Source organism: Falco punctatus (genome assembly GCF_963210335.1).
Source record: "Falco punctatus genome assembly, chromosome: 4".
Classification (NCBI taxonomy): domain Eukaryota; kingdom Metazoa; phylum Chordata; class Aves; order Falconiformes; family Falconidae; genus Falco; species Falco punctatus.
This window is the reverse complement of record NC_137583.1, coordinates 11,045,583-11,054,388: the sequence shown is the minus strand read 5'-3', so window position 1 is coordinate 11,054,388 and position 8,806 is coordinate 11,045,583. Positions and strand designations below refer to the sequence as shown.

Here is an 8,806-nt window from a genome sequence, read left to right as displayed (position 1 = left end):
TCTTTGGGATTTGATGAGTTCCAGTGCTGGCCCTGGCCCAGGATGTGTCCCCGCTGCAGCTCTGGGGAGAGGGAACACAACATGGGGGTGTACAGGGATGCAGGACCTGTATAAACCACAACCAGTCATGTTTGATGCCAACTTTTTATTGTGCACGCTCACCAACCCTGGCTTTGAGGCTCAGCCGAGCTTTGCAGAGGATTTTGCACGCTGCAGCCACCCCAAGAGAGGTGGCACAGGAAAACCTGCCTGGCTGGATGCAGCCTCCTTGGAGACATCCCAGCAGCAGGGGAGCAGGGAGCGAAGAAGGACACAGGTCCCTGCGGTGCCTGAGGCTGGGACCTGGCTGTGCTCCTGTGCTGGCCCTGCCATAGGCAAACCCAGCTGTATCTTCTCCGGTGATGCTGAGGTGACAGTTATTAAACCAAACCCTTCTATGGCTGCTGCTTGTGCCACGTGCACCGGGACCGGGGAGATGAGGTGCTGTGTCTGTGGTCCCCTGCGGGCATGTGCCCTCCGCCCGTGCCCCCCAGCAGCCCTGCTGCCCTCCCCAGCCCTGGCAGAAGCCATGCCCCAGCCGGGAGGTTTATCTCCTGCGCCCGAGGCGGGCCATCAGCTCAGCGTTGGCGGCCGCCTTGGCCTGCAGCTCCTTCTCTCTGGCCAGGTCGAGCAGGATTTTCAATACATGGGTGGGGACATCAAGTGACAGGGACAGCTTTCTTGACTTGTTCCTGGGAGCAGGTCTCTTGGTGGCTGGGCTCGTCGGCCAGGGCAATGCTTTTCTTGCTGATGCCTCTAGCAGTGGCAGGTTGGCTTTGTCCGGATGAGACCCTTCCCCGGAGCCGTGGTCACCCTTCCTCATCTCAGGGACACCTGGCAGCATCTCCTTAGCACCAGTGGCTTCCTGCTTCATCAGCTTGTCTCCGTCCCCCGCTCGGGGGCCTGGTGGGAGCTGCTCGCTGCTCAGCCCCTTCCAGGCTCTCACTGGGGCTCCAAGGACCACCAGGAAGGTGAGCAGCATCCTGCAGTGCAGCGTGGCTGGGAGTGCCTGCGGGGACCACATGGCTGGTGCTGAGCATCACACCCCCCATCACACTGTCATGGCCCTGCAGCCCCCTGGACAGAACGCATCTCTGCCGGGGTGCCACACGCAGAGCCCCCCCGCTCCCTGCACCAGCTGGCCATGCCCAGTGCTGGGGGCTCGCCTCCCTTTTGGCCTTCAGTTTTCCACCCTGATTTTAATCTTTTTGCATGGGGTGGGGGGAGTTTTGCAGAGGCTGAAGAGGACATGGGAAGCAAATCAGCTGGGTATCCCCATCCTTTCCTGCAGCCCCTGGCCAGATGCCAGCTGTCCCCTTCATTTTACACCCTCCAGTCCTTTGCCACCCAGGGGAAGGGACATTCCTGCCTGGGGGGGTGGCTGCCCGGGGTCTGCCGCTGCTCCCTGGCCCGGACCTGCCCTTTGGCTGGGGAAGTGTGACGTGCCTGGGGTTTCGGGGCCAGGCGGACTGTGGGGCTTTCCTCCTCCCACGCTTTCCCCAGCAGATGCTGTCCCCTCACGGGGCTACCAGGCTCTCTGGAGCAAAAGCCACCCACCCGGAGGGATGTGAGCCAATTGACCTAAAATACACAGCGGGTTGGTGGCAATGGGGTGACAAGGGCACGAGTCTGGCCACGTGTGCTGAGTTGTGCTAAGCCTCAGCATCTTCCTTGACCCTGTCCCCCACCCTGGTCCCAGGGAGGGCCCCGGGGGATGCAGGGTGCTGTGCCACAGTGTGATGGGTCAGGATGCTGTGCAGTGGGGTGGGGGTCAGAGCAGGGGCAGGGGCAGTGCCTCACAAATCCTGCTGTATAGCTGCCTCTCCCCTGAATCAGTCACCCAGAGGGGTTTGCCCAGCTGGAAGGAGAGCAGTGAAAGGCATCCAACCTCCTACAACCCATCTTCGGGGTGGAACCCTTCCAGACTGGAACCAGACTGGGCAGCTGGAGGCAGTTTAACTCACTGGGAAGCAGGTAATGAAAAGCATCCACCCCCCTGCAACCCACAGCTAAAAGCCCCCCGAAAAGCACCACCAAAGGGTGCAGCCTCACCATTTCCAGCAGGTCCTCGTCCCCTGGATTGGATGTTCAGCCAATGCTCCCAGCGTGTGCAGACCATGAACTGGGGGTTTGCCCTGCTCCCCGCCAAGCCCTGGCTCTTATCCTGCCCTCAGCTCCACCTCCGACCCACACAGGGGGTGACGGTGACATGCCGGGGCGGGGGGGGGGGCACACGACAGTGTTATTAATACATTTTGCCTAATAGCGGATGAAATCATCCTGGGCCATGGGTGGGCGTGTGACCCCTCGCATCTCCATCAACTGCATTTAGAGGGGATTCCTGGAACTTGGGGCAGCTCAGGCATAATTATTTCACATCTGACTCGCAAGATGGTTTTTCTCCATCTAACTGAGCCTTCCTGCTCCTGTCAGCTTTGGTTAATCACTTAAGGAAGGGAGAAAACACACATGCGTTATCACTACCGGCTGGCATCTGTGGCAATGGCAGTGAGTGCCAGCTCCCCAGGTGTTGTGCCACACGAGGCTCTTGGACATCTCCCAGTGCTGGTTTGGCACTGTTGTCCTGATGGACTCCCTGGCCCTGGCCAGCTGAGGGTTATATCTGGAGACATGTTGCCTCCCCACTGTGCCAACCCCAGCGCGCAGCTTGGGCCACTGGTTTGCAGCCAGCTGCACCAGTTCAACCAGGACATCACCGGTTTGCAGCCCACCTACAACCAGTCCTAATGGGATGCCACTGGTTTGCAGCCCAGCTGCACCAGTCCAGACTGTCCCAGTCCCTCTGCAGTGAGTAGCAGCCTATAGGCATTGGTGTGGGGTGAGCCCCACACAGAAGGGTTTTGCCCCAGAGTTCCCCCCCCTAGGGGCTGTGGGAGGACCCAAGGGCTTTCAGGCCAGGCAGGCACCTGCATGAGATCAGTTGGTGGGTGCTCAGCCTGGAGGGCTGGCCAGGGTCAGCAGCCCAGGCACCCGGGGCTGGGGCTCAGACTGCTGGGGGTCTTGCCCACCCCCGTGGCCGCAGGATGACCTAACCCAGGGCAGCCTCCCCAGCAGTGGCAAGGGCAGGAAACAATGCCAGCTCTGTTCGTCCTCCCGGGGACGGCCAGGAACTCACACCCAACAGCCAAAATTAGCCAGTGGCACTGATTCACCCAGCACATCATGCAGTGCTGCAACCTCACGTGTCGACACGTCACAGCCTGGCCACAGGGTCGTGGCCTAGCTTGCCTCAGCTGGGCACACACCGGGCACAGGGACGGAGCACTGGGGTCCCTGGGGGGGTGAGGACCCCCAGCTGGTGCAGCATTCAGCAGCTGGGAAGGGCATTCCAGCTAGGGTGGGCAGGGGGCATGCTTGGCTCAAGAGCTGGCCCCAAACTCCACGGGCATCTTTGGCAATGCATCAAGAAGTGTGGCATCTCCCCGCGAGCGCAGCTTTAATATCATTGGTACACATATACATTCACTGTATACAGATATACACAAAGAGCAGCGGTACGTATGGGTGCCACAAAGCCCACCCAGCAGCCTGCTCCAGGCCCCAAGGTGGGGGGAGGCAGGGGCTGCAGACCCCTGGAGCCAACATCGCTTTCATGAAGCCTTTGAGAGCGAGCATAGGCGAGCAGGAACCTCCTCTAACATAGCACCATCCTCAGGGTTTCCCCACTGGGCTGGGGGGTGCAGGAGAGCCCCCCTGGATTAGACAGATGTGCTGCTGGCGGGCATGCAAGCTGGAAGGTAGCACATGGAGAAAGCCTCTGGCCTCCCCACAGGTCTTTGCCAAACCATGGCAGCCACAAAAGGGGAACTGGGCCTCGCTTGAGGTTAAGGTGAAATTTATTCAGATGGAGCTGGTTACGGGACCGGGGGTGGTGAGGGATGCCGTGCAGGGAGGCACTGCCTGGCCCACAGATGCAGGCAGCCTCCCCCAGCAGAGATCAGGGAGGAGCTGGGGGTGTGGGGGGTCCAGGGAAGGGGATGAGGATGTTAGATGAGAGGAGGGGAGGAGCCCAACCATGCCAATTCCCATCTCTGCTCCTGGGCTGCCAGACAGGGGGCACGGGGCCAAGCACCATCTCATTGGCTGCAAATAAGTTAAAAATCAAACTGGGAACAGCCCAGGAAACTTCCAGGTGGGAAAGGGGGTTAAGAGCCTTGAGGAAGGGGGGGGTGTTCCCATTTAATATAAATTTCACCTTAATGGGCAATAAAACTGATATGAAAGGGAAAACCCACGAGCAGCAAAAAGACACGTTAGAAATAGCACCAGGTTCCTGCTGGGGGCCGGTGGGCACGTGGCCCCTGCCACCGCGGGCAGCCCAGCCCTGGCTGAGGCAGCAGCAGGGCCCTGCCACCGGGCAGCCCTGCCTACCGAGACACTGCCCACACCTATGCCTTTGGCTGCCCTCCTGCCGTGCTGCTGGCAACGCCACGGGCATCTGCGGAGAGAAGCGAAGCGGTGTCAGAGTTGAGCAGGGGACCAGCATCATCCCCCTGGCTCTGCATTGGCCGAGCCTGTGGCACCACGTAGGGATGCTGCCGGACCTGCTGGTGCCAGCAGCCATGCCATGCCATGCCATGCCATGCCATGCCTACCTGCCCCTGCACGCTGCCTGCAGCGCAGCTCGCACTCCTCCTTGCTGTCGAAGCGGTTGAGGTTACCCCGGCAGCCACTGTAGACAAAGGGCCGGCAGTCGGTGACTCTTTGGTTGTAGTACCACCGCAGTGTATAGCGCTGGCAGTCCCCCTCGTCCAGCGGCAGGCTGCAGGGCTCAGCTGTGGGGGGCAAATGGCAATGGTGAGGGTAGGCAGGAGCCGGCAGCACACCAGCGGTGGAGGCAGCTAGACCCGCTTGGCAGAGGAGGAGAAACCCCAGAAGGGGAAGGCAAGGGATGGTTCCCAACTGAGCATGGGCAGGGTTTGGCTGGAGGGGACATTCCCATGTCCTGCCCAAGTGCTGGGAGCGAGGGCAGGAGACGCAGCTCTGGGCAAGCCCTCTCCAAGGGGCAGCTCCTAGCAAAAGCTGGGAAGGAGATGGCATGGGGATGTGATGGCCACGGTGTCCCTTGGAAGGGTACCGGAGGGATCCTCCACATGCTACTGCTGCTGCTGGGGCTTCCCTGCTCCCCTGTGAGCTCTGGGATCCCCTCCTGTGGTTCATGACCAGGAGCACAGGAAACCTGCCAGGGCCAGCAGGTCCCACCAGCCCAGAGGGACAGCTTCTGTGAGGGGGAAGGAGCATGAGGTGTGCGCGGCGCAGTGCTGTGATGGGGAACACACACCCCAGCTGGGTGCCAGCGAGAGGGCTGCGAATCCCAGATCCCCCCAGCCAGAGGGGGTGGGGACCAGCTGCCAGGCAGGATGTGGAGGCATCACCCCAGCAAAGCTCAGGCAGCCCCACAGTCACCCCTGGCAGCTCCATCCTTGGTGCCAGGTGGGCACAGGCAAGCTCACCATCCATTGAGGGCTGCTCCAAGCTGTCCATCTCCAGGACCTCATCATAGTCCTCTTCCTCTCCATACATGCTCTCATACTCGAGGTCATCTGTGTCAAGCATAACCGCCCTGTTTTGCCCTGGGAGACAGTGCCAGGCGTGAGCAGTCCTTGCTTCCCCCTCTGTCCTGCTCCCCCCAGCCATGGCCCCTGCTCTGCACGTGCCTGCACGCACACACGCTCCTTGCTGCCCTCTCCTCGCTCTTTAATTAAAGCCCCCTGGAACCGGCAGCATGGCCACCGATGGTGCAAGCAGGGACGTGACTGGCCACACACATGGAGCAGGGTAAAGGGGGATGGGGACTAAGAGCAGAGGGATGACACTCACCCTCCTCTTCCTCAGTGTGTGACAACTTGAGCACAGGGACTTCGTGAGCGCCGCCAGCAAGGAACGACTGTGTGGGGAAGAGCCCTGTGAGGGGAAAGGACACAGCACCGGCATCAGGGGGGAGGCGAGGAGGCCCAGGGTGCTTCCCCCAGCCTCCCAGGGGGAAAGTGCCCTGGCACTGCTGCAGCATACGGCTGGGGATGGGGGACCTGGGGATACCCCATCCTCTCTCTGCACTGCAGACCAGGGCTGCTGGGGGCTCCCGGAGGAGGAACAGATAGGAGGAGCTGCTGCTCAGTGAGACAGTGACTGCTGGGAGCCCAGCAGGGTGGGGATGGGGATGAAGATGGGCATGGGGAGCCCCAAGCGCCCATGGGGCCAGATCTTGTAGGTCCTCCAGGCTCTCCATCACCTGTTTGGCCATGCTCCCTCTCCTGGCGGACGCTTCTTCCTCCTCCCTGGACAGAGTGGAGGCTGCTCCTGGCCCGAGCCCCCCAGCCTCCTTGGAGAGAAAGCACCCACCTCATCCCAGCCCACCTCTTGCCTCCATCCCTCACCCCACCCTCCCCTTCAGCAGTACTGGCCACTGCAAGCCCACCTGCCCTGGCTCTGGCACTCAAGCATGGATGGGGTGCAGGACCCATGGTCCCTTCTCGATGGCAGACCCTGGCAGCACCCAGATCCCATTGGCACCATCCCAAGCCAGATGCCCCTGGGGATCCCTGCTGCACCATCGCTTCTGCCACACACCATCCTTTCTCCCTGTGCATGGTCCCACTCATGCTGGTCCTCACTGAGGGGGTCCCAGAGGGTCCCAGACACCTCTAGTGTCCCCCAAACCAGCAGCACACCTGGGTGCTGGGCCCCTTCAGTGCCACACATGCGGGGCGGGGGCAGAAGCAGAGGGGTAGGAAGGGAGAGCCGCAACCTGAGTGCTCACGTGAATCCAGGCGCCGTGGGAAGTGGCCGCCGCAGGCTGTGGGAGAGACAGGGCTGGGGGTCAGGGGCAGTGGGGGCCAGACCCCCAGCCCCAGGGCAGTGGTGGGGGATGCTCACCACAGTGCTGGCTCATCTCCTGCCTGACGAAGGCACGGATCTCCTCCTCCTGCCACGCACACAGAGGGGCAAAGGACCGGCACCGCAATGGGGGACGGTGCAGTTAGAGAGGAGGAAAATCCCTTTTCCCAGGCCCCAGAGCCCAGAGGTGGGGGAAGTCCCTCCATCGGCAGCAGTGGGATGGATCCGGCACCCCTTCCCACCCCAGTGACCTGCTGGAAGCCCGTGCCGGCTCCCTCCTGGCTCCTTACCGTCATGCCCGGCTCCCCCTTCTCCCCATGGAGCCCCTGGGTGCCAGGACTGCCCTAGGGACAAGCAGAAGGGAGGTGGGAGGCTGGCCCCGGCTGGGGCTCACCTAGGCAGGGCCAGGCACCCGCTCACCCACCTGCTCTCCTCTCTCACCGGGGATGCCAGGCACACCACGGGCCCCTGGCACCGACTGTCCAGGGGGCCCTCTCTCTCCCTGCAAAGGACACATGCTCAGCATCTGGCTGGTGGGTCTGGAGCCTCTCTGCTCTCCCCAGTGCCATGGATGTGCTGTTTTCCCAGTCCCCACACCCTGGGGATGCCTGTGCAGGTAGGGATGGGGATAGGGATGCGGTTGGGGATGGGTCCAGCCCAGCCCCAGGACAAGCAGCGTTCCCAACCCCCCAGGCTCCCACCACCTGGACAAGGGAACACAAGGGAGGACCCCAGAGGCAGCGAGCTGACAGGGCAGGGACAGAGCTGGGACACGGCTCCTGACACCACTAACCCCTCACCCACTCTGGTGACAAGGCTCTCCCTTCCTCAACGCACCGAGGGGGACGAGCCACCCACAGCGCGGACTCACCTTCTGGCCCTGAATGCCCTCAGGACCTCGTGGGCCGACATTCCCTGGGGGCCCCGGCGGCCCAGGAGCACCATCACTACCCCGGGGACCAGGGCCACCGATAATGCCGGGGGCACCCTGCAGGAGAGCAAAGGGTGAGGCCAGGGGAGTCGGAGCCCCCAGCCCCAGAGCAGGTGCCACAGGCATCCTCTGGCCCTGCAGCTGGGCACCCCTGAAGTACCAGAACCAGTGCCTTCTTGTAAAGAGTGGGAATTTGTTGCCACTTTTAGTTTAGTGACACAATTTAGAGCAGCACCAGATGGCTCTTCTGGGACTATCAGGCTCTGATGTGCTTCTGACCAAGGATGGATCCCGGCCTGGTGCAGTGGGGTGCAATGTAGACCGTCCCTTTCCAGCCTGCTCACCCGGTCTCCTTTCTCCCCCTGGTCTCCTTTGGCTCCCTGCTGCCCGTCGAAGCCCCGGTCGCCCTGTGAAGAGGAAGGGGCAGGCAGTGGGGGACAGGCAGCATGGGGGCTGAGGTGCCAGCAGAGCTTTTCCCAGTGCCGTCCTGACATACCTTGGGTCCCATGAGCCCCTCCTTCCCAGGGATGCCCGGTGGTCCCGACAGACCCAGCTCTCCCTGGGGGACAAAGCAGATGTCTGTTAGCCACCAGCCGTGCATTCCCATCCCACACCAGTGTCAGCGTGGTGCTTACCGGCTCGCCTTTCCTCCCTAGCAGCCCTGAGCGCCCCGGGATCCCCGGCTCTCCCTACAGCAGGCAGGAGAGAGGCAGGGCGGTCAGTCCTGTGCCCCCTCAATGCTCACCCCAGAGCCGCAGGCAGAGGAGGGGACCCCATGCCCCTGCCACGGGGCTGAGGTCCAACCTCAGCCATGTCCCTGCTCCTGCTGGCTGGCAGAGGGGATCCAAAGGGCCGCAGCCTCCAGGCAGCATCCAGGCTCCTGTGGCACCCCGCGGGCACCCACTCACCTTCTCGCCCTTGTCCCCATCAAGGCCACAGGCGCCTTTCATGCCCCGATCACCCTGCAAGGATAAGGAG

At 62.3% G+C, this 8,806-nt stretch overlaps 1 protein-coding gene across 14 annotated transcripts in view; it reads right to left on the bottom strand.

The window, feature by feature from the left end:
* Positions 1 to 3,477: 3,477 nt before the first annotated feature.
* Positions 3,478 to 8,806, bottom strand: part of COL7A1 (collagen type VII alpha 1 chain) — a 33,176-nt gene continuing 27,847 nt past the window's right edge. For 2 of the 14 annotated variants that reach the window (XM_080385285.1, XM_080385287.1), the window contains exons 107-120: positions 8,737 to 8,790; positions 8,464 to 8,517; positions 8,325 to 8,387; positions 8,173 to 8,235; positions 7,769 to 7,885; positions 7,322 to 7,399; positions 7,188 to 7,241; positions 6,937 to 6,985; positions 6,809 to 6,856; positions 6,293 to 6,382; positions 5,881 to 5,964; positions 5,514 to 5,633; positions 4,656 to 4,835; positions 3,478 to 4,498 (exon numbers count right to left, since the gene is read on the bottom strand). In XM_080385285.1, the coding sequence (XP_080241411.1) occupies positions 4,449 to 4,498; positions 4,656 to 4,835; positions 5,514 to 5,633; positions 5,881 to 5,964; positions 6,293 to 6,382; positions 6,809 to 6,856; positions 6,937 to 6,985; positions 7,188 to 7,241; positions 7,322 to 7,399; positions 7,769 to 7,885; positions 8,173 to 8,235; positions 8,325 to 8,387; positions 8,464 to 8,517; positions 8,737 to 8,790 (1,104 nt within the window). In that variant the 3' untranslated portion in view covers positions 3,478 to 4,448. Of the gene's footprint in view, positions 4,499 to 4,655; positions 4,836 to 5,507; positions 5,634 to 5,880; positions 5,965 to 6,292; positions 6,383 to 6,808; positions 6,857 to 6,936; positions 6,986 to 7,187; positions 7,242 to 7,321; positions 7,400 to 7,768; positions 7,886 to 8,172; positions 8,236 to 8,324; positions 8,388 to 8,463; positions 8,518 to 8,632; positions 8,791 to 8,806 lie in introns of those variants that run through there. The other 12 variants (XM_080385288.1, XM_080385289.1, XM_080385290.1 and 9 more) reach the window with 12 other exon arrangements.